Source organism: Callithrix jacchus, chromosome 13 (assembly GCF_049354715.1).
Source record: "Callithrix jacchus isolate 240 chromosome 13, calJac240_pri, whole genome shotgun sequence".
Lineage (NCBI taxonomy): Eukaryota > Metazoa > Chordata > Mammalia > Primates > Cebidae > Callithrix > Callithrix jacchus.
Window position 1 is genome coordinate 49,832,037 of NC_133514.1, and position 24,557 is coordinate 49,856,593.

A 24,557-nucleotide genomic window follows, 5' to 3' on the forward strand; every position below is an offset into this window, starting at 1 on the left:
ATAGGGTATCATTCTGTCACCCAGGCTGGAATGTAGTAGCTGACATTGTTTTAGCTGTTCTGGGTTCCTTGCAATCAGCTTGTCATTTTCTTCAACAAGTGAGCTGGAGCTGGGTGTCCTGGCTGACACCTGTAATACCAACACTTTGAGAGGTCGAGGTGGGAGGATCACTTGAGCCCAGGAGTGGAGTTAGAGACTAGCTTGGGCAACATAGGGAGACCACATCTCTACAAAAAATGAAAAAAATTAGGCATGATGGCTCACACCTGTAATCCCAACACATTGGGAGGCTGAGGTGGGAAGATCACTAGGAGCCCAGGAGTTTGAGACCAGCATGGGCAACATAGTGAGACCCCATCTCTATTACTATTTTTTTAAAAAATGTTGGGCATGGTGGTGCACACCTGTAGTCCCAGCTATTGGGAGAGGCTGAGGAAGGAGGATTCCTTGAGCATAGATTCAGGCTGCAGTGAGCCATCATCACTTCACTGCACTCCAGCCTGGGCAACAGAGCAAAACCCTATCTCTAAAAAAGACTCAGCTGGGATTCTGATGGGAAATATTACCATCTTAACAATGTTAAAAGTTCTGATTCATGGACGTGGTTTGTTTTTCTACTTACTCAGATCTTCCTTCAACAACTTATACTGTTTTGTAGTTTCCAGAGTATAAATTTTGCATTTACTTTTGTTAAATTTATTCCTATTTTATTATTTTCCATGTTATTATAAATGGAATTGTTTTATTTTTTATTTTCAGCTCATTCTTTGCAAGTACATATAAAAGACTATTTTTGGCTGGGCATGGTGGCTCATGCCTGTAATCCCAACACTTTGGAAGGCCAAGGCAGGCAGATCACCTTGAGCCCAGGAGTTCCAGACCAGCTTGGGCAACATGGCAAAACCCCATCTCTACTAAACATACAAAATATTAGCCAGATGTGGTGGTGAGATCCTGTAGTACCAGCTACTTGGGAGTGAGGTGGGAGGATCACCTGAGCCTAGGAGGTCGAGGCTGCAGTGAGCCATGATTGTGCCACTGCACTCCAATCTGGGCGACAGAGTGAGACTCTGTCTCAAAAAAAAAAGACGATTGATTTTTTTATATTGGTCTTCTATCCTGCAACCTTGTGGAACTTATTTAACAGCTTTTTTTTTTTTTAAGTGGATTACTTAGCATTGTTATTTATATGCAATCTGAAAATATAGTTTTACTTCTGTTTTTCCAACCTGGTTGTCTTATTAATTATTCATTTATTTGCTTGACTGCCCTGGGTAGAACCTCCTGGTTCAATGTTTAATAGAAATGGTGAGAGTAGCCATTCTTGTCTTTTTCCTGATCTTAGGGGGAAAGCATTCATTCTTTCACCACTGAGTATGATGATGGTAACTGTGCTTTTTTCATAGACGCCCTTTATCAGGTCAAGAAAGTTCCCTTCTGCCCCAACTTTCTCAACTGTTTTTATCATGGAAAGGTGTTGGATTTTGTCAAATGCTCCTTCTGTGTCTGTTGAGATGATTGTGTGATTTTTTTATTTTTATTCCACTAATATGGTGCTAATGCTTTAGTGTAATCATTAAATGTTGCTAGATTCAGTTTGATAGTATTTTGTTGAGGATTTTTGCACATATATTCATAAAAGTTTCTGGTTTGTATTTTACTTTTCTTGTGATGTGTGTCTGATTTTGCTATCAGAGTAATACTGGCCACATAAAGTGAGCTGGAAAGTGTTCCCCTCCACTTCCATTTTTTGGAAAAGTTTGCAAAAAAGTGATATTGATTCTTACTTAGGTAGAATTCAGAAGCCATCTGGGTCTGGGCTTTACTTTGTAGGTTGTTTTTTTGATTACTAATTCAGTCTATTCACTTGTTACATCAGATTGCCTATTCTTTTTGAGCCAGTTTTGGTAGTTTGCTTCTCTGTAGGAATTTGTCATTTCATGTAAGTTATCTAATTTTCATAGAATTTCTTTATGTTCCTTTTTATTTCTATAAGGACAGTGGTAATGCCCCATTTAGTTTCTGATTCCAGTAACTGGAGTCATCTCTCTCTCTCTCTCAGTCAATCTAGATAGACTTGTTCATTTTGTCGATCTTTATTATTTCTTTCCTTCTCTCTTTCTCTCTCTTTTTTTTTTGAGGCAGAGTCTTACTCTGTTACCCAGGCTGAAGTGCAGTGGCATGATCATAGCTTGCTGCAACCTTGAATTCCTGTGCTCAAGTGATCCTCCTGCCCCAGCCCCTAGTAGGTAGGATTACAAGCATGTTCCACCGTACCCAGCTATATTTTAAATTTTTTTGTAGAGACAAGATTTAGCTGTGTTTCCCAGGCATATTTCCTTACTTTTTTTTGAGACAGGGTGTCTTTCTGTTGTCCAGGCTGGAGTGCAGTGGCAGGATCATGGCTCACTGCAGCCTGGACCTCCCAGGCTCAACTGATCTTGCCCCTCAGCCTCCCAAGTAGCTGGGACTACAGGCAGGCACAACTGTGCCCAGCTAATTTTTGTAAAGATGTGGTCTCACCATGTTGAAACTCCTGAGCTCAAGTGATCCACTTGACTTGGCCTCCTAAAATGCTGGGAATACAGGTATGAGCCACTGCGCCTGGCCTCCTTCATTCTTACTTGAGGTTTAGTTTCTTTTTTTTTTCTTTCCCCAGTAACTTAAGGTGGAAGGTTAGGTTATTGATTTGAGATCTTACTTCTTTTTTTAGTCATTTACAGCTACACATTTTCCTCTAAGCGCTACCTTTGGAGCATCCTATAAGTTTTGTTATGTTGTCCATTCATCTCAAAGTATCTTCTCATTTTCCTTTTGATTTCTTCTTTAATCCATTGGGTATTTAGGAGTGGTTTTTTTTTTTAAACGGAGTCTCACCCTGGTGCCCAGGCTGGAGTTTGGTGGCACGATCTCTGCTCACTGCAACTCTGCCACCCAGGTTCAAGTGATTCTCCTCCCTCACTCTCCTGAGTAGCCGGGATTACAGGTGCCTTTCACCGTGCCCAGCTAATTTTTGTATTTTTAGTAGAGATGGGGTTCTACCATCTTGGCCAGATTGGTCTCGAACTCCTGACCTCATGATCTGCCCACCTCAGCCTCCCAAAGTGCTGGGATTACAGGTGTGAGCCACCGTGTCTGGCCAGGAGTGTGTTGTTTAATGTTCACATATTTGTCAGTTTTTATTTTCCCTGCTATTGATTTGTAATTCATTCTACAGTGGTTGGGAAACATACTTTGTATTATTTCTGCTCTTTTAAATATATTGAGGTTTGTTTTATGGCCTCGCATACAATTTATTCTGGAGGATGTTTCCATGCACACTTGAGAAGAACATATATTCTATTATGGTTCCATGGAGTATTCTGTAGATGTCTGTTAGGTCTGGTTGGTGAGTGCCATTCAAGTATTTCCTTACTGATCTGTCCATTGTTTCATCCTAGTTGTTCTATTATTGAAAGTAGAGTACTGAAGTCTGTAACTATTATTGTTGAATTGTCTATTTCTCCCTTCATTTATGTCAGTTTTTGCATCATATTTTGGTGCTCCATCATGCATGTTTATCATTATTTGGTGTGATGTTATGCATGTCTCCATCTGTCTCGATGACCTCATAACATTATAAAATGTTCTTATATCTATGTAACTTTTTTGTATTAAAATATATTTTGTTTGATATTACTATAACCACTATAGCTTTCTTGTGATTGCTATTTATCTTTTTCCATCATTTTTTTTTTCTTTTTGAAATAAAGTCTCACTCTGTCACCCAGGCTGGAGTGCAGTGGCACAATCTCAGCTCACTGCAACTTCCACCTTCTGGGTTCAAGCAATTCTCCTGCCTCAGCCTTTCAAGTAGCTGGGACTACAGGCATATGCCACCACGCCTGGCTAATTTTTGCATTTTTAGTAGAGACAGGGTTTCACCATGTTGGCCAGGATGGTCTCGATCTCCTGACCTCATGATCCACCCGTCTTGGCCTCCCAAAGTGCTGGGATTACAGGAGTGAGCTACCGCGCCCGGCCCTCCATTGTTTTTAATTCATCTGTATATTTTAATCTAAAGTGTATCTTAGGCCAGGTGCAGTGATTCACGCCTATAATCCCAGCACTGTGGGAGGCCCAGGCAGGCAAATCACCTGAGTTCAGGAGTTTCAGACCAGCCTGGTGAACATGGCGAAACCCCATCTCTACTAAAAATACAAAAATTAGCTGGGTATGATAGTGTGTGCCTGTAATCCCAGCTATTCTGGAGGCTGAGGCAGGATAATTGCTTGAACCCAGGAGGTGGAGGTTGCACTGAGCTCAGATTGCTCTCCACTGCACTCAAGCCTGGGCAACAGAGTGAGACTGTCTCAAAAAAACAGAGATTCTGCCTCAAAAAAAAAAAAAAAAAAGAATAAAGTGTTATCTTGCTCCGTAGACAAGTTGAATCTTCTTTTTTAATCCAGTCTGACAGTTTTAACTTTTTGATTGAATTAAGTCCATTCACGTGTGTGTGTGTGTGTGTGTGTGTGTGTGTGTGTGTGATGGAGACTTACTCTTGTCACCGGGCTGGAGTGCAGTGGTGCAATCTTGTCTCCCTAAAACCTCTACCTCCTGGGTTCAAGTGATTCTCCTGCCTTAGTCTCCATAGCTGGGACTACAGGTGTGCACTACTACGACTGGCTAATTTTTGTATTTTTGGGTAGAGATGGGTTTTGCCTTGTTGGCAGGCTGGTCTCCAACTCTTGACCTCAAGTGATCCGCCTGCCTTGGCTTCCCAAAGTGCTGGGATTATTGGCATCTGCAACTGCACCCAGACTCCATACACTTTTTTTTTAAGGGGGCAGGGAGGGTCAGAGTCTCTCTCTGTCTCCCAGTCTGGAGTGCTGTGGTGAGATCTCAGATCACTGCAACCTCTGCCTCCCAGGTTCAAGTGGTTCTCCTGCCTCAGCCTCCCGAGTAGCTGGAATTACAGGCCTGCACCACCACATAGGGACAGGGTCTCACTATGTTGGCCAGGCTGGTCTCGAACTCCTGATCCACCTGCCTTGGCCTCCCAAAGTGCTGGGATTACGGACATATGCCCCTGGTCCAGCCCCATCCACATTGATTGATTGATTGATTGAGATGGAGTCTCTGTTGCCAGGCTGGAATGCAGGGGCGCAATCTCGGCTCACTGCAACCTCCGCCTCCTGGGTTCAAGCGATTCTTTTGCCTCCGCCTCCCAAGTAGCTGGGATTACAGGCATGCGCCACCACACCCAGCTAACTTTTGTATTTTTAGTAGAGATGAAGTTTCACCATGTTGGCCAGGATAGTCTCAATCTCCTGACCTCGTGATCTTCCCGCCTCGGCCTCCCGAAGTGCTGGGATTACAGGCATGAGCCACCATGTCTGGCCACCCCATTCACGTTTAATGTTATTATTAATATGGCTGGATTTGTGTTTGCCATTTTAGTTTTCTTTTATCTCATGCATTTTTTTCCCCTTTATTTCTCCCTTAGTGCTTTCTTGTTCTGTTTTTTTTTTTTTTTTTAAAAAAGATCAGAAAGCACCTGCAGTTCTACTGCTTTCTTCTGTGTTAAGTGAATATTTTTAATTTCAAGAGACAGTGTCTCAATCTGTAGTCAGGGCTAGAGTGCAGTGGTGTGATCATAGCTCACTGCAGCCTTAAACTCATAGGCTCAACAGATCCCCTGGGCTCATCATATCCTCCGGCCTCAGCATCCAGAGTTGGTGGGACTACAGACATGTACCACCAACCCAGCTAACTTTTAAAATTTTTAGTAGAGACAGGGTCTCACTCAAATACAGGTCTTAAACTCATAGCCTCAAGCAATCCTCCTGACTCAGCCTCCCAAAGTGCTGGGACGCCTACTGGTGTGAGCCACCATTCCCAACCCAAAAGAATATTTTACAATTTTACATTTTAATTTCTTTAATGATTTTTGTCACTTTTTTCTTTTTTTAAAAAAATCACTAATTTTTGAGGGTCTTAGTGTTTACTCTAGGGTTTCCATATACATATTATTTTTGTTTGGTGTTTGTTGTTTTCCATATATGTCTTCATTTGTCAGAATCAGATTGAGATTTATATTAGCTTAATTTCAATCATATATGGAATTTTTAAGATTGTATATGATAAGTAGAGGTTGTTTTAAATGTGGTAGAATAAATCTATTCAAAAGTTGTTTTTTTTTTTTTTTTTTTTTTAGGCCCAGTGTAGTGGCTCACGCCTGTAACTCCAGTACTTTGGGAGGTGAAGGCAGGTGGATCAATTGAGCCCAGGAGTTTGAGACCAGTTTGGACAATGTGGCAGAACCCTATCTCTACCAAAAATAGAAAAAAAAAATAACCAGGTGTGGTGTGTGCACCTGTAGTCCCAGCTATTTAGGAGGCTGATGTGGGAGGATTAATTGAGGCGGGATGTCGCGAGGCTTCCCTGGGCCATGACTGCACCACTGCACTCCAGCCTGGGCAACAGAGGGAGACCTTGACTCAAAAAAAAAAAAACAACAAAAAAATGAATACCATACAATTTTGTTAACCCTGAAAACGTCCATGGCATTATGACAATATCACAGCTGAAGAATTATCATTACGTAGCAAATTTTGCAAGATAATAATTTTTGAATTTTTTGAGTTGGTGTCTCACTCTGTCACCCAGGCTGGAGTGCAACGGCATGATTACAGTTCACTTTAACCTAGAACTCTTGGGCTCAGTGATCCTCTTGCTTCAGCCTCCTAAGTAGCTAGGACTATAGGTATATACCACCATGACTGGCTAATTTTAAACTTCTTTTTTTTTTTGTAGAGATGAGTTCTCACTACGTTTCTTAGGCTGGTCTTTAACTTCTGGCCTCAAGCATTCCTCCTGTCTCAGTCTCCCAAAAATGCTGGGATTACAAGTATGAGCCACTGTGCCCAGCTACATAGGAATAATTTTGATACCATTAAAATAATAGTGTTGGCTGAAGCATGTTGGCTCATGCCTGTAATCCCAGCACTTTGGGAGGCTGAGGCGGATCACCTGAGGTTGAGAGTTCAAGACCAGCCTGACCATGGAGAAACACTGTCTCTACTAAAAATACAAAATTAGCCAGGCATGGTGACACATGCCTATAATCCCAGCTACTTGGGAGGCTGAGGCAGGAGAATCCCTTGAAACGGTGGTGGTGGTAGGGGGGCATTGTAGGGGGTGGAGGTTAAGGAGCCAAGATTGCGCCATTGAACTCCAGTGTGCCCAACAAGAGCAAAACTCCATCTCAAAAAAAAAAGTCTCAAGTTTGTTTAAAAGATTCACTCTTGGCCAGGTACAGTGGCTCACGCCTGTAATCCCAGCACTTTGGAAGGCCAAGGCAGGCAGATTGCCTGAGCTCAGGAGTTTGAGACCAGCCTGGGCAACTTGGTGAAACCCCGTCTCTACTAAAATACAAAAAATTAGCCAGGTGTGGCAGCGTGTACCTGTAGTTCCAGCTACTCGGGAGGCTGACACAGAAGAATTGCAAGAACCCGGGAGGCAGAGGTTGCGGTGAGCCGAGATCGTACCACTGCCCTTCAGCCTGGGCGACAGAGTGAGACTCCATCTCAAAAAAAAAAAACCAAACTTACTTTCTTATAACTTGAGGTTAAGCTCTGGGATGTCATGTTTTATGAATTTCAATGTCAATAATTTTTCTTCCAACATCTCTTAAGAAGGATTATGACTGCTAGGTTGAGAGTAGGAGCGAGGGTTACATTTCTAGCTCCTGAGATGCATGATGAACATGTATGGGAATAAGGGAAGGACATGGTGCTCCATCAGTGGCTGTTTATACAAAAGATCAGGAGGACAAGACTTCCAGTTAACAGAATAGTTTGGGGGAAATCCTAAGGGAAAAGCACAACTAACGAATAAAGCATGATCTCAGCTCACTGAAACCTCCTCCTCCCACCTCAGCCTCCCAACTAGTTGGAACCACAGGCACGTGCCACCACACCTATACTTTTACCTATATGCTTCAACAAAAATTACTAAGGTAAAGCTTAAAGTATAGCATGTTAGCACATTTGGAATGTGCTGAATTCATTAAATAGCTAGTTGAATTAAAGGGAAGCCATATGTAAGTTGGTTACATGCTAACCTTGGAAGAGAAATGAGGTTCTCACAGGGTCAAAGTAGAATACAAGAGCCAAGAGCAGCTCTAGACCTCTACCTGTACATTAGGGAAAAACACCTTTTTTGAGCAACAAGACAGGGCCATCTTTCCTAGATAAAGATTAGGACAGGCCGGATGTGGTGGCTCAGGCCTGTAATCCCAGCACTGTGGGAGGCCGAGGTGGGTGGATCACTTGAGGTCAGGAGTTTGAGACCAGCCTGGCCAAAATGGTGAAACCAGTCTTTACTAAAAATACAAAAATTAGCCGGGAGTGATGGCCAGTGCCTGTAATCCCAGCTACTCGGGAGGCTGAGGCAGGATAATTGCTTGAACCTCTTGCTGGGAGGCGGTGGTTGCAATGAGCTGAGACTGCACTACTGCACTTCAGCCTGGGCAACAGAGTGAGACCTCATCTCAAAAAAAAAAAAAAAAAAAACGGACAAATTAGCCAGGCACAGTGGTTCAAACCTATAATCCCAACACTTTGGGAGGCCAAGGCAGGAGGATCCCTTGAGCCCAGGAATTTGAGACAAGCTTGGCCAATAGACTGAGACCCCTTCTCTACAAATTTGTTTTTTTTTTTGAGATGAAGTCTTGCTCTGTCACCTAGGCTGGAGTACAATGGCGGGATCTTGGCTCACTGCAAACTCCACCTCCTGGGTTCAAGGGATTCTCCTGCCTCAGCCTCCCAAGTAGAGGGACTACAGGTGTGCACCACCATACCCAGCTAATTTTTGTATTTTTAGTAGATGGGGTTTCACTGTGTTAGCCAAGATGGTCTTGATCTCCTGACCATATGATCCGCCTGCCTTGGCCTCCCAAAGTGCTAGGATTACAGGCGTGAACCACTGCGCCCCACCTACAAAGGTTTTAAAAATTAGCAGGGTGTGGTGATGCATCCCTGTATTCCCAGCCTACTCAGGAGGCTGAAGTGAGAGGATTCTTTTGAGCAAAGGAATTAAAATTGCAGTGAGCTATGATCGCACTGGTGCACTCCATCCAGCCTGGGCAACAGAATGAGACTCTGTCTCTACACACACACACACACACACACACACACACACACACACACAAAATCAGGAAAAATTAAATAATAGAGGCTTGAAAAAACAATTTTTGCCTTGTTTCATCAGCAAAGTATAATTCAGTCTGAACACTTTTCTTTACACAAAACTCCGGTGTGTTAAAATTTTATCGAGAAGTCTCCATTTTTAAGCAATTATTGTCAAACATCAAACTTGCTACAAAATAAAGATATTTTTGTGGCCAGTTGTGGTGGCTCTCACATATAATCCCAGCACTTTGGGAGGAAGAGGTGGGTAGATCACTTGAGCTCAGGAGTTCCAGACCAGCCTGGGCAACATGGTGAAACAACGTCTCTACAAAAAAATACAAAAGTTAGGCAGGTGTCACCACACAAAAAATACAAAAAAAACAAAAGTTAGGTAGATGGTGTGTGCCTATAGTCCCAGCTACTCAAAGGCTGAGGTGGGAGGATTGCTTGAACCTGGGAAGTGGAGGTTGCAGTGAGCCAAGATCATGCCACTGTACTTAAGCCTTGGCCTCAAGACCCTGTCTCAAAGAAAATATATTTCTGTGCCTTATTTTGTTTTTTATTTCCCACTGGAATTAAGGAGCAAGCTACTGCTTGTCCTAATGTTTGAAATCTGACCAGAATTATGTAATATGGCTATAAAAGAGGATTTGGAAAGTTTGTGTTATAGGAAATGTATTTGAATTTTCTCAGGCCAACTAGCAGTAATTTGGGGTAAGTCACTTAACTTTTGCAGGCTCCAATTTCCATAAGCATAAAATAGTGGCTTGGCCTAAAATTCATATTTATGAGATCTTTTCCAAATCAAATCTTAACTAGTTGAAGGTAATAACTACACTTATATTCAGAATCAGAACATCCTCTATCTAATTGGTTTATAAATAATTGTCTTAAAAGTAGAACATTAAGAAGGTGAAGCATGATTATTGCTTAGCCTAGTATTTTTCAGCGTCTCTGATGAACCCACTGATGCACTACTACTCATACATTTTACCTCAATCCTCTACTTTTCCTCAAAAAAAAAATATTTTTTTTTTTTTTTGAGACAAGGTCTCACTCTGTTGCCCATGCTGGAGTGCAATGGCATGATCATGGCTCACTGCAGCCTCTGCCTCCCGGGTTCAAGCAATTCTTGTGCCTCAGTGTCCTGAGCAGGTGGGATTAGAGGTGTGCACCACCACGCCTGGCTAGCTTTTTATAGGGATGGATTTTCATCACGTTGCCCAGGCTGGTCTCAAACTTGTAAGTTCAACTGATGCTACTGTCTCAGCCTCCCAAAGTGCTGGGATTACAGGTGTGAGCCCCCAAGGCTGGCCTCAGGACTTTATTCTTGCTCTGTGTGAGTGTAGAGGGATGCTGTAATGTAGGAGGAAGAGCTGAGCTGGTCAGGAGGCCTGGATTTCAGTCCCACCTGTTTCATTTACTGCTTCTGGATTTTGTCCTATGACTGTATTTTCTCCTCTGTAAGGTAGGAAAAATAATATCTGACCCTTCAAGTTGTATAACTAAAGAGCACTTTTTTTTTGAGATGGAGTTTTGCTCTTGTTGCCCAGGGTGGAGTGCAATGGCTCAATCTCGGCTCACCACAATCTCCGCCTCCCAGGTTCAAGTGATTCTACTGCCACAGCCTGCCCAGTAGCTGGGATTACAGGCATGTGCCACCATGTCCAGCTAATTTTTTGTATTTTTAGTAGAGATGAGTGTTTCTCCATGTTGGTCAGGCTGGTCTTGAACTCCTGACTTCAGGTGATCTGCCCGCCTCAGCCTCCCAAAGTGCTGGGATTACAGGTTTGGGCCACCACGCCTGGCCTTGAAAAGCACATTTTGAAAAGTATAAAATATCACTATAGAAGTATAAGGTATTACAATTGCGGGCAATGAAAATTTACATTACAACATTGAAAAATATGCTTTTTTTTTCCTTTCTGGTGCACTTTTCTAGGTGAATGTGCCCCTTAGGAGCACTTGTCCAGAAGTATCTGGAAAAAGCTTGGGCTGCATGGTGATGGTGCTCCCTGAAAGACTCGGAGCAGCGTAGCCAGTACCTCCAGAGTACGAAGCATGAAGTACATTTATTCTACAAGAATAATGAGTAAATATTTAAAAAGTCAAGGATTCCATTTTTAATAAACAAAATCAACAAAAAAATAATATTCAGAGTAATACGTTGGACTTCGCAGCCTTCTAAAAAAGACTTTTAAATGTTGATTTGAGTTGTTCAGACATTTTAAATGTGAAGTCACAGAGCAAAAATACGATCAATGACTAAAATTAGGAACAAAATATCCTGAACATACAGGCATTTGAATCTTTGAATTTTCATTTTTTTTTCTTTAGATAGGAAGTCTCGCTCTGTTGCCTGCGATGAAGTGCAGTGGTGTAATCTTGGCTCACTGCAATCTCTGCTTCTCAGGTTCAAGTGATTCTCCTGCCTCAGCCTCCCGGGTAGCTGGGATTACAAGCATGCATCACCATGCCCAGCTAATTTTCTGTGTATTTTTAGTAGAGATGGGATTTCACTGTATTGGCCAGGCCTGTCTCAAATTCCTGGCCTCAAGTGATCTGCCTGCCTCAGCTTCCCAAAGTGCTGGGATTACAGGCATGAGCCACTGCACCCAGCCCCGAATCTTTGAATTTGAATTGAAAATGAGAAAATGGGAAGGTGCTGTTATTCCACATGGTTGCTTGAACTCCACGGAGAAGATATCAATCACTGGTAGCCTTTGAGTGGTCAGCAGTCTCTTTCAGAGTGTTGTGATGATGGATGACGGTAAGGCTTATCCATTTTTTATTTTCATTTTGAGACAAAGTTTCGCTCTTTTCGCAGAGGCTGGAGTGCAACGGTGGGATCTCTGCTCACTGCAACCTCTGCCTCCTGGGTTCAAGCGATTCTCCTGCCTCAGCCTCCCAAGTAGCTGGGATTAGAGGCACCTGCCACCACATTCAGCTACTTTTGTATTTTTAGTAGAGATGTTTGCCATGTTGGCCAGGCTGGTCTCAAACTCCTGACCTCAGGTAATCTAACCACCTCAGCCTCCCAAAGGGCTGAGATTACAGGCATGAGCCACTGTGCCTGGCCAGCTTATCAAAATTTTAAGGAGTACTGAAAATCATTTAGAAGTTAGTAAGTTATAGTCTTTATACCAAAAAAGTGTCAAGTGTTCCTGCTGTATAGCTATACTTAGAAGACAGTTGGGATTTTAAAGATTTTCCTTTATTTCATGTAGAGAAGGAATATGACACAATATTCTACTTATCATCTTGCTTCAACTTAATTACATACGTGCTCACAAGGGCAAAATATTTACTTTAAGTATATCATAGCCATGAATTGGTACTTGGCATACACAAAAAAAGGCCCTTCTGTTGATATAATCTTCCTGTGATTCAGTACAGTAGTGTTCTCCTCTTAAAATGTGTACATATTTAAAAAAAAATCATCACTCAAGGAAAATCCTAGTGTTGCAAATTTGTTTTTAAGAATGCATCTTTTGGCTGGGTGCAGTGGCTCACACCTGTAATCTCAGCACTTTGGGAGGCTGAGGTGGGTGCCATCACTTGAGCTCAGGAGTTTGAGACCAGCCTGGCCAACATGGTGAAACCCCGTCTTTACTAAAAATACAAAAATTAGCCAGGCATGGTGGTGTGTGCCTGTAATCCCAGCTACTTGGGATGCTGAGGCAAAAGGATTGTTTGAACCCGGGAGGCAGAGGTTGCAGTGAGCCGAGATTGCAACACTGCATCCTAGCCTGGGTGACAGAGTGAGAGAAAGGAAAGGAAAGAAAAGAAAAGAAAGAAAAGAAAAGAAGAGAAAGGGAAAGAAAGAAAAGAAAGAAAGAAGGAAGGAAGGAAGGAAGGAAGGAAGGAAAGAAAGAGAAAGAGAATCTTTCTCCATTGATCAAAGGGATGATTAAAAAAATAAATCTTTTTTTTTTTTTTTGAGATGGAGTTTCGCTCTTGTTACCCAGGTTGGTGTGCAATGGTGCGATCTCGGCTCACCGTAACCTCCACCTCCTGGGTTCAAGCAATTCTCCCGCCTCAGCCTCCTGAGTAGCTGGGATTACAGGCACGCGCCACCATGCCCAGCTACTTTTTTGCATTTTTAGTAGAGACGGGGTTTCATGATATTGACCAGGATGGTCTCGATCTCTTGACCTCGTGATCCACCCGCCTCGACCTCCCAAAATGCTGGGATTACAGGCTTAAGCCACCGCGCCCGGCCTAAAAATAATCTTTTAAAAGATAAAGTTTGGATTTCCTTTTCTTTACTTCACTCACTTGCTCCTTCCCTGTGTTGTCTTCAAGATTTATTTACTGCCCTATTCTGGGGTTAGCAGGTAAATGGCTCATAGATTCCTCAGTTTATTAACCCATTTATCTTGTTTACTGGCGGGTAAGGCAAAGATAAAAACGTTTTTGGCTGTAGTTGTCCACGTGCAATGGACAGCAGTATCCCATTAAGCCAGTAGGTGGTAGTGTTGTCCATAAAAGTAGACCTTCATTTTTATTTTTCCTGGCTTGTTCAAAACATTTTAAGCCAGTTTGTATTTTCAAAATCCACACAGGATAAACTTTTAAAACAGCAAAATTTGAGAACCTTTGTTTTAATCAAGAGGACAGAGGTATATTTATATGTATATAGTGTCACACATAAGGAATTATATGTTTGCCTCTCCAGGCTTTGGCACACATAGATATTGCATTTTTACAAATGAGATTATGAACCAATAATAAAGTGATGCTACTTTAAAGGGTTGTTTTGTATTTCTTGTAATGAAATTATAATAAGTTGCCTGGGGAGCTTTCTTCTCCTCTTTCAATTTCTTTCTTTTCTTTTCTTTCTTTTTTTTTTGAAACAGACTCTCGCTCTCTTGGCCAGGCTGGAGTGCAGTGGTGCCATCTTGGCTCACTGCAACCTCCATCTCCGGGGTTCAAGCGATTCTCCTGCCTCAGCCTCCCGGGTATCTGGGATTACAAGTGTTCGTCACCACACTCAGCTAATTTTCTTTGTATTTTTAATAGATACAGGGTTTTGCCATGTTGGCCAGGCTGTCTCGAACTCCTGACCTCAAGTGATCCGCCCACCTCAGCCTTCCAAAGTGCTGGGATAACAGGTGTGAACCACCGCACACCACCCTCTTTCAATTTCTTTTCTTTTTTTTTTGAGATGGAGTCTTGCTCTGTCGCCAGGCTGGAGCGCAGCGTTGTGACCTCGGCTCACTGCAACCTCCACCTGGTTCAAGCGATTCCTGTGCCTCAGCCTCCCAGGTAGCTGGGACTACAGGTGCGTGCCACTACACCTTGCTAATTTTTGTATTTTTTTTTTTTTTTTTTTTTTTTAGTAGAGACAGGGTTACACCATGTTGGCCAGGATGGTCTCGATCTCCTGACCTCATGATCTGCCCGCCTCAGCCTCCCAAAGTGCTGGGATTACAGGTGTGAGCCACCGTGCCCAGCCCTCTTCCAATTTATCTTCCTTTTTGTCCGGCTGCTTTTCATTCTCCTCTCCATTCTAGTTGTATATAAGATGGTATCTTATTTTAATAAACTTATAATTTTAATAGAGTGTTGTAGTCTCTACTGCAAGATGCAATTGTTGAGAGTGTGATTTCTAACATTTTACAGAAAACAGCCGTAAAAAGTTTACTGGAACTTAATATACATTGCCTACTTGGTTGATACCTTCAACACTCTGTAGGGCTTTCACACAGAATCAGCCTCAGTGGAATTTTATCGATTAAATTCATTAACCAATGAGTGGTTAAGAACTGTTTTATTGCATACTTAATGGGCTGAGGGGCTGAATTATTTATTTTTACTTTATTATTATTTTTTGAGACGGAGTCTCGCTCTGTCACCCAGGCTGGAGTGCACAATCTCGGCTCACCACAACCTCTACCTGGGTTCAAGCGATTCTCCTGCCTCAGCCTCTCAAGTAGCTAGAATTACAGGCGCCTGCCACTATGCCTGGCTAATTTTTTTGTATTTTTAGTAGAGACCGGGTTAGCCAGGATGGTCTTGATCTCCTGATCCGCCCGCCTCAGCCTCCCAAAGTGCTGGGATTGGCTAATTGCCCTCAGTTCAATTTTACCACTGTGATATTCATTCCACATGTTGTGATAAGTGTGGTACCGGAGCACCTGCAAATTATGTACTAGATGCTTATATTCCAGGCCTTGATTTAGCTTTTGGGAGAAGTCAGTGAACAAAACTCGTAAAGATCCCAGTCTTCACGGGGCTTACCCTGAAGTTGGGAGTGGAGAGGGAGGTATTCAACCAACAAGAAATCGGAAAACGCACAGAGCAGGCACGGGGTCAGGGTAAACTGCGGGAGGCTTTCAGGGCTTAGGGCTCAGCAGGGAAGCTTCACTGGGCCAGCGTTTTCTTAGTCATCTGCTCCAGGGGTGTTCAAGCTCTCAACCAGATCTTCGTTCATCCAGCGCCTAGGGAACTTCAATGCGGTGACTTCTCCCGCTGTGCAGGGCAATGACCCGGATTGGCGCGCTCAAGATCCCGCCAGAGTCTGCCGGAGGCATCCCTGATAAATGCGACCCCCCTACTGCCCCTTCGCCCCCGACCGCGCTCCCAATCGCCCTCCCGCCCCTGGCCCCGCGTGTCCACCACGCCCTACCACCCTGCACGCCCTTCCTGGCCGCGCGGCCCCTATGGACAGAGCGTCGCCGCCCTCACCCCCGCGCCCCCAGCTGTGCGTCCCTTGCGACCGCCCTCACCGACCGCGCATCACCACCTGCGACTCTGCGAGCCCTACGGGTTGCGGTCTGCTCCAGATCTTGCAGCCTTCCCGCCTCGAGGCCCTCTCGCCAGTGCGTCTCCTGCAGAGCGCGCAACCCCCGGCCCGTGCGGCCCCCTGAGGGGCGGGCGCTGGGCGGCGCGAGGCGGGGCGGGGCGGGACGCCGGACGCCATCGCGTCGCTACCAGCCGGCTGCGGTCTGCCCGGGTCTGTAGCCGTGTCCTCGCCGCCCGGTGCTCGCCCACGCCTCCCGGGCCCTCGCCTTGTCCCAGCGGCGGCGCGCGCGCGGCCGCGTTGGGTGGCGGCGGTTCGGGGGATGAGGAGGCGGTGGCGCGCGGAGACGATGCTCCGGAGCTGAGAAGACGCCGGCACACGGCGCTACTGCCGAGCGCAGCGCCCAGCCGCGCGATGGCTCAGGCCGCCGGCCGGGCTAGCGGCGGAGAGCCGCGGGCTGAGGCGGTGGGCGGCGAGGGGCCGTGGGAGCCCGGGGCAGCCGGCGGCGATGCCGGGGGCTCGCAGGACGCACTGAGCCTGGAGGAGATCCTGCGACTCTATAACCAGCCCATCAACGAGGAGCAGGCGTGGGCCGTGTGCTACCAGTGCTGCGGCTCCCTGCGCGCCGCCGCCCGCCGCCGCCAGCCCGGCCGTCGCGTGCGCTCGGCTGCGCAGATCCGCGTCTGGAGAGACGGCGCCGTCACCCTGGCGCCCGCGGCCGACGACGCGGGAGAGCCGCCCCCTGTTGCGGGTGAGGCCGCCGGGCCCCTTTCCCTCGCAGTCTCTAGGAACACCCCCGGTCAGGCCGCTTTACCCTCACAGTCCCTGTCCCTTCCGCCCCTGCCACCCCCAGTTTGCCATGGGAGACCCCCGGCAGGCTCCGGCCGGGCCCCTGGGGGAGGGCGGCGTCAGGCAGTAGCCAGGCTGGGGCTCTTCCTAGATCAAAGCTTCGAGGCGGGCGGCGGCTCAAATAGGCTGTGCGGAGGGCGTCGGGGCTGGCCTGGTGGGCCTGGGCCTGGGCCTGCGGGTCGGGGGGGCCCCTAGTCATTGTGCAGCCCGCACAACAGCTGCCCCGCGGCGCGTTTGGGAGCGGTGGGCTGGGCCCTGCTTGGAGCCAGCTGCCTGTGCGCCTCACGCCGTGGCTGCTGACGCACGGCCGGGTTCGCGGGGTGGGGAGGGCACCACAGGCTTCACGCAGGGGCTCCACGAGGATCCTCATAGCCGCTGTCGGGAACACCGCAGTCCTCCCGGGAAGTTAGCAGTATTTCACATTAGACAACCTTTTCTCCGTTCAGAAATGTAAAGATGATTTTGAACCTTGAGGAGAATTTTGTATTTGGGGAGAAATGGAAAAATAGACTAAATAATTATTTTTGGCTCCTGGACATTAGAAAATACCGATTACATTCCTGTATGTGAAAATTCGTTGTGATGAAAAACAGGCTTATGAAGTAAAAAGTTGACAGGATGTCTGGATATATAGAGAAAATGGGCTTTAGTTACGTCATTGTCCAGTGTAAATTTTTCAGGATTATGAACTAAACAGTAATTTATAGCGGAGGTTTACTCAGATGCTATTGATGAAGAGGAGGCGGAGGTTGAGAAAAGGTTTCTCCCATCAATTTTTATCTAATTCATTCTTTTGAGAGGCAAGTCTATTAAAAACAGAAAAACAATCCACCCTCACTTTTAGAAAGTTGATGGAAGTGTCAAAATGCTTGAGATGAAAGATGTAGTATCGAATTAGTAAAATGACATTTAATGAAAACCCTCGTCTAACTTGATTTGAACAATATTCAAGATTATAGTTACTCTTTCAGTTCCGCCGGAATGTTTTTATCTTTTTTAGTGTCAGGTAAACAATTTGTTTATTTAAAGACATCTTTCGTGATTCTTTTGAAACTATTTCAAATAGTTTTTTTGTTGGGCTTATTGCTTTTAAACTTGGACTTAATCTAAGTGGGAAATACTTGCAATTATAATTTATAGTGTATTAATTGGTATAAAAACATACTTTTTTTTTTTTTTGAGATGGAGGTTTGCTCTTGTTACCCAGGCTGGAGTGCAATGGCGCGATTATGGCTCACTGCAACCTCCGCCTCCTGGGTTCAAGCAATTCTCCTGCCTCAGCCTCCCGAGTAGCTGGGACTAAAGGCGCACGCCACCATGCACAGCTAATTTTTGTATTTTTAGTAGAGATGGAGTTTCACCATGTTGACCAGGATGGTCTCTATCTCTTGACCTCGTGATCCACCCGCCTCGGCCTCCCAAAGTGCTGGGATTATAGGCGTGAGCCACTGCGCCGGGCCTTAAAAACATACATTTATAAAATACAGCATTGTTGGCCAGGCGCAGTGGCTCATGTCCCAGCACTTTGGGGAGCTAAGGTGGCTGGCTAACCTAAGGTCAGGAGTTTGAGAACAGCTTGGCCAACGTGGTGAAATCCCCGTCTCTACTAAAAATACAAAAATTAGCTGGGCATGGTGGTGTGCCCCTGTATTCCCAGCTACTCGGGAAGCTGAGGTGGGAGAATTGCTTGACCTTGGGAGGCAGAGGCTGCAGTGAGCTGAGATCATGCTACTGCACTCCAGCATGGGCAACAGAGCAAGACCCCGTCTCAAAAAACAAGAAAAAACAGCAATGTCATGCCTTGGGATTTAGCTATTTCCAGAGAAAAAATGGTTGCGTCCAACCTGCTTTTAGAAGCCACATTGGTAGTGGTGATTTCTGGAGAGAACAACCCCCCAGTTTACATCGGCTGTCACTTAATCTCAAAGTAGTGTACTTTTGTTGTCAAAGATGGATAGATTCTGGTGGGTGGGTTTTTTTTTTTTTTTTTTTTTTTGGTCTGAAGCTTATGTTGAAATGAATTATTTTTTACGTCACTAGTGTGAGTGATAACATGTTGACCTCAGTGTAATAAACTGTCTTTACGGAGTGAATAGTGAGTAGAGTTGTTCTCCACAATTTCTAATAGATTTTTAATTCTCTTTCTCAGTTCTGCTCATGACCTGTGCTACCAGTTATGGAGAAGGCCTAATCAAAGTTGTTGATACAGACTTGACTATTTTCTAATACTAAAATTATTTAGGAAGTTCATACTAAAATATTAATTTATTTCCTCATGAGACTTAAGAATAGTTGCATGGCTCAGGAAGATACAAAGTCTTCTGAACATTTTATCTTGATTTTTAAACTTGAATAATTTGGTGTTGTGCACACTTAAACATTCTATTCCTTTTTTCTTTTCTCTCTCTCTCTTTTGATGAATAATTTGGTGTTGTGCACACTTAAAAATGTATTCCTTTTTTGTTTTCTCTTTCTTTGTTGGCCAGGATGGTCTCAATCTCTTGACCTTCTGATCCTGCCTCAGCCTCCCAAAGTGCTGAGAATACAGACATGAGCCACTACAGCCTCTCTTTTCTGTTTTTAAGGAGTATTTGTATTCATAAGACTTCCATTGTAGGGAAGAGTCGGGGAAAATAAGTAAAAATACATTTTTTAAAAACACTTTCTTTTTCTTGTATTTATTATGATTATATGTAGTTAGCAATCTGCAACATTTATGTTTTCACATATTATTTTTGGTTTATTTATATTTATTTATTTTGAGATGGAGTTTCGCTCTTTTTGCCCAGGCTGGAGTGCAACGGCACCATCTCGGCTCACTGCAACTTCTGCCTCCCAGGTTCAAGCTATTCTCCTGCCTCAGCCTCCCAGTAGCTGGGATTACAGGCATGCACCACTATGCCCAGCTAATTTTATATTTTTTGGTAGAGATGGGGTTTCTCCATGTTGATCAGGCTGGTCTTGAACTCCTGACCTCAGGTGAACTGCCTCCCTATGCCTCCCAAAGTGCTGGGATTACAGGCGTGAGGTGCCGCCCATCCTGATTTATTTTCTCAATGGAGGTTCACAGAAGTTAAATGATTAGTAATTCTTTGAATTGAATCTCCGTCTTTTAGTCTCTAGGCTTTGTAGTATTGTGGAATGAGACATTTGGTTGAATTTGTATTGTGATTCCTCCCCTTCCTAGATGAACGACATTGAGTAAGTTCCCCCATCCCCCTGAGTATAGCCTTCTGTGTAAAAGCAGAATATATTGTTTTCACAGGGTAGGGATATAAGTGAGGATAATAGATGTCAAATGACCAGATTTGCTGTATAGCAGGTGCTCAGTAGGTTTTAGTTTCCTTCTTCCCCTAATCCTGTGGTCCTTCTCATCACCATACTGTCTCTAGTCTCCAGCTGTTTTATGTTTTTACCAAGAATTGGGGTAAATGTCAGGATCAGAGTTTCTTAATTTCGGCACGGTTGGCATTTTTGGCTGAATAATTCTTTGTTGTGATGGCTGTCCTGTGCAGCGTCTGTGATCTAATCTCTAACACTGGATGCCAGGAAGCCCCTCCCCTGCAACTGTGACATTTAAAGTCTCTATTCATTGCCAAATGTTCCCTAGGGTGCAAAATCATCCCAGTTGAGAACCACTGGTTTAGCAAATGATGGTGGTGCCCAGGATTGTGTTCAAGATGGAGAATTGGATCCTGGCTGTAATGCTCAAGTGAGTGAATCCTTCTACAGGCCATTGTCAACTCTGTTGTTGAGCTGAATGAGTTGTGTTGGTTCTTGCCAGTAGCAGCAGTATCACTCCATTTAGTCCTTGGGAAGAAATAGCACTCCATAGGCTTTACTGACTTTCTGGGGGGCTGAATGTAGTAACTGATTTTAATTCTTGTTTACTTTTAACAGTATTGATACATGTGAGAATGGTTAGATTCAGTTTGAATGAAATAAGTAGAAATGTACCAAAGAAAAATAGAAAAATGATGAAAGGTGTTGGAGGCACGGAAATGAGACCGATGAAGAATTAGTAAGTTTATTTAGCATTCAGATAAAACTTAGAGCCATATTGCTAGCCTGCCCATAAAAGCAGTGTGACATAGGACCGAAGGAGATAAATTCAAGAAAAAGGAAAGACTAGCTCTTTAGAGGATCTCTTGAAAGTAAAAATGATTTATTATGAATAACATCTTAAAATGAACAGTATGTTTAAGAAGTGTTTCTGTGATGACAGGAGGATAGATTGCCTAGAATCAAGAGAGTTTATGATTCTTATTAGGTGGCTTATTTAACATTTTATTTTCTCCAGTATTTATGCAGTTGTAGTCATAATAGGACTTTATTGTTTGGGAAAGTTTATTAGGTACAAGTTGATGAAGTTTTAACTTTCATACCCTTCATTAAGGGGTTAAAGACACGAAGGCTCTTCGTATACTCATAAGTATACCTAACTGGCAATTAGAGCACATTTTGGTACACAGGGTCTTTAGAAGACAGTAACTGATACAATTTAGGTTATAATCTAGATCTTCACAAGGTTAAAAAGCATTTGCTTTTTTGGGATGCCACAAAGAATTATTAAAAGCAGTAGTATTAGAGATTAGAATCATGTGTGGTCTCATAGTCTTTTAGGACTTAAATATCCATCTGACAACAATCATTTATTTTAAATTTTGGTTTCAAAATGTTTGATGTACCTTCAGTTTAGGTGTATAAAGAATATTTAAAAAATTATGACCATATATTGATTTAAAGTAATCTTAAGGTTGGTAGTAGGTTTTCCTGAAAGGAACAATGAATGCCTGTGTGCATACTAATAAAGAGATCCCTTGAGAATGGTTTCTTGGTACAGGGAACATTCAGGCTTTGTTTGGGTTTTGAAAAGAGGATATGATCAGTCAACCTTCTCAGCAAGGTTCATGCTAATTTGGAGGGGAAGATGGTGTTGGAATAATATTTTATTTGATTTTAAAGAGAGAATAAATATTTTGAAATAGTGAAAAATGTTTTAAAACACTTTGTTTTGGTCCACTCATTCTGTGTTTCTTGTGTTCTCATCCAAGTCATTAAAGGAAAGGAATATATGAAGTATATATGTAGCTTTCCAGGGTAGGTAGTGGGGGTGAATGGTAGAATTAGAGATTGGCAAAATGCCTTATCAGTTACAGTAATAGATAAGAATTGTCCTCTCTGGGACCGGGCGTGGTGGCTCACGCCTGTAATCCCAGCACTTTGGGAGGCGAGGCAGGTGGATCACGAGGTCAAGAGATAGAGACCTTTCTGGCCAACATGGTGAAACCCCGTCTCTACTAAATACAAAAAAAAAAATTAGCCGGGCATGGTGGCACATGCCTGTAATCCCAGCTACTTGGGAGGCTGAGACAGGAGAATCATTTGAACCCAGGAGGCGGAGGTTGCGGTGAGCCGAGAATGTGCCATTGCACTCCAGCCTGGGTAACAAGAGGGAAACTCCGTCTCAAAAAAAAAAAAAAAAAAAAAAAAAAGAATTGTCCTCTCTGAATAAGTTCAAATATGTCAGGTTAATTCAGTCTGACAAATATGCATTGAGTTCTTACTATGTACAAGCAGTGTTCTATATAAGGGTAAGTAGTTCTAGTCATTAAAGAAGAGAAAATAAAACATAAACACAGTGGTAAATTTACCATGAATGTAATGCGGCTTAAACTTCAAGTCCCTTTATTTATACAGGCACCTTCTAAGTGTGTGGGAGGAGCTTTAACAGTATGTTTAGATATTCATTTGCAAAATTAAGATTTTAGCCATAGTTGGATAAGATTGCTGTCACTTTTTGTTTTTTTTTTTTGAGACAGGGTCTCACCCTGACACCCAGGCAGGAGTGCTGTGGCTTAGTCTGCAGCTTTGACCTCCCAGATTCAAGCAATCCTCCCACCTCAGCCTTCTGAGTAGCTGGGACTACAGCTACTCAGAAGGACACATGGCATGTGTCGCCATGCCTGGGTAATTTTTATGTAGTTTTTTTAGAGTCGGGGGTTTTGCCATGTTGCCCAGGCTTGTCTGGAACTTCTGGGCTCAAGTGATTTGTCTGCCTTGGCCTAACAAAGTGCTGGAATTGGAGATGTGAGCCACCATACCTGGTCTGCTGTCACTTTTATTTATTTATTTTTATTTGAGACAGAGAAGTCTTACTCTGTCGCCCAGGCTGGAGTGCAGTGGCATGATCTTGGCTCACTGCAACATTTGCCTCTCAGGTTCAAGCAATTCTTGTACTAAGCCTCCCAAATAGCTGGAATTATAGGTGTGTGCCATCTCACCCGCCTAATTTTTGTATTTTTAGTAAAAGACAGGGTTTTACCATATTGCCCGTGCTGGTCTCTAACTCTTGGCCTCAAGTATCTGCCTACCTCAGCCTCCCAAAGTGCTGGGATTACAGGCGTGAGCTACCACGCCTGGCCTGCTTTCACTTTTGGCTCCAATTTACCTGCAATATATTTCTGCTTGTGTTGGGTTATAAAAGAGGGGTTCAGGAGTTTTGGGGAGAAATTTTGGAATAATGCATTTGTGGTTTTGTATCTGTGTTTCTACTTTTGCAGAGGGAAACAGTAGAAAGATTTTAGTCATCTACAGATATTAGTCCTCAAGTGAGTTAGTACTCTTAGGAAACCATTGGCCTCAATAAGAGCTTGGACTAAACTTTAGAAGAAAAAAACCAGTGACCTATCAAGGACTATATGTTGATAAGAGATGATGAGTTGCACTCTGCTTGTTATATATGGAAGGTCAGATTCACTTTCCTGCATCATTGGTTCTGTAAAATAACAGCAGTTCTCATCCTACTTTTATAACAGTATCATTAGAGCTATATAATTTCCCTTTTACCACTTGACTAAGTAGAAAAAAGGAAAATGTCTTCTTTCAGATATTTGTTTAAAACTATGAAGGAAATACTGTGTTACCAAATGTAGTGGGAATTTTTAGTGAAAAAAATTTTTTTTGAACGAGAAAGGGTCTTTGTTGCTCAGGCTGGAGTGCAGTGGTAAGATCGTAGCTCACTGCAGTCCCTAGCTCCTGGGTTCAAGCAATTGTCCTACCCCAGACTCCCAAGTAGTTGGGACCACAGGTGTGTGCTGCCACTCCTAGCTAATTTATTTTTTTATTTTTTTGTAGAGAAAAATGTTGCCCAGACTGCTCTTGAATTCCTGACCTCAAATGATCCACCTGCCTCAGTCTTCCAAAGTGCTGAGATTGCGGGTGTGACCAAACTTTTTATTTTGGGATAATTTTAGACTTACAGAAAAGTTGAAAAGATAATGCAGATAATTCTTAATTGCCCCTCACCCATTTTCCCTAATGTTAACATCATATTGTGGTATATTTGTCAAAACTAAAAAGCCACATTGATGCATTGCTATTAACTAAACTCCAGACTTCATTTGGGTTTCCCCAGTTTTTCTATTAATGTCCTTTTTCTATTGCAGAAATCCCATTCAAGAAACTGTAATGCATTTAGTCATCATGTCTCCTTATTTTCTTCTGGTCTGTGACAGTTTATCATGACCTTGACAGTCTAGGTGACTACTGGTCAGCTGTTTTGTAAAATGTCCTTCCATTTGGACTTGCCGGATATTTTTATGGCTCGCCTGGGTTGTAAGTTTGTGGGAAGAATACGAGCAAGGTGAAGGGTTCTTCTCATCACTTCATATTGGGGCACATGATATCCATGTGACATCAGTGGTTATGATAACCTGGACACAGTGTCAGGTTTCTCCACTAAAATGTGACTGTTTCTACTTTTTTCTGTATATTGATCTTTAGAAAGG

General features: G+C 43.5%; 2 protein-coding genes and 1 long non-coding RNA gene across 9 annotated transcripts in view; 2 read left to right on the forward strand and 1 right to left on the reverse strand.

Moving 5' to 3' along the window:
* Positions 1-11,326, forward strand: part of CEP76 (centrosomal protein 76) — a 44,679-nt gene extending 33,353 nt beyond the window's left edge. For all 3 annotated transcript variants that reach the window (XM_035270514.3, XM_035270516.3, XM_035270517.3), the window contains one exon: positions 11,116-11,326. In XM_035270514.3, the coding sequence (XP_035126405.1) occupies positions 11,116-11,132 (17 nt within the window). In that variant the 3' untranslated portion in view covers positions 11,133-11,326. The remainder of the gene's footprint in view (positions 1-11,115) is intronic.
* The window catches only part of LOC103787548 (uncharacterized), a 45,920-nt gene extending 29,746 nt beyond the window's left edge, over positions 1-16,174 (reverse strand). Inside the window, exons 1-2 of one of the 2 annotated variants that reach the window (XR_001906855.3) lie at positions 15,922-16,163; positions 15,417-15,696 (exon numbers count right to left, since the gene is read on the reverse strand). This is a non-coding gene — a long non-coding RNA (uncharacterized LOC103787548). Of the gene's footprint in view, positions 1-15,416; positions 15,697-15,921 lie in introns of both variants that reach the window. The other variant, XR_013525697.1, reaches the window with a different exon arrangement.
* The window catches only part of SPIRE1 (spire type actin nucleation factor 1), a 214,844-nt gene continuing 206,373 nt past the window's right edge, over positions 16,087-24,557 (forward strand). For all 4 annotated transcript variants that reach the window (XM_008979444.4, XM_008979446.4, XM_035270512.3 and 1 more), the window contains exon 1: positions 16,087-16,669. In XM_008979444.4, the coding sequence (XP_008977692.1) occupies positions 16,333-16,669 (337 nt within the window). In that variant the 5' untranslated portion in view covers positions 16,087-16,332. The remainder of the gene's footprint in view (positions 16,670-24,557) is intronic.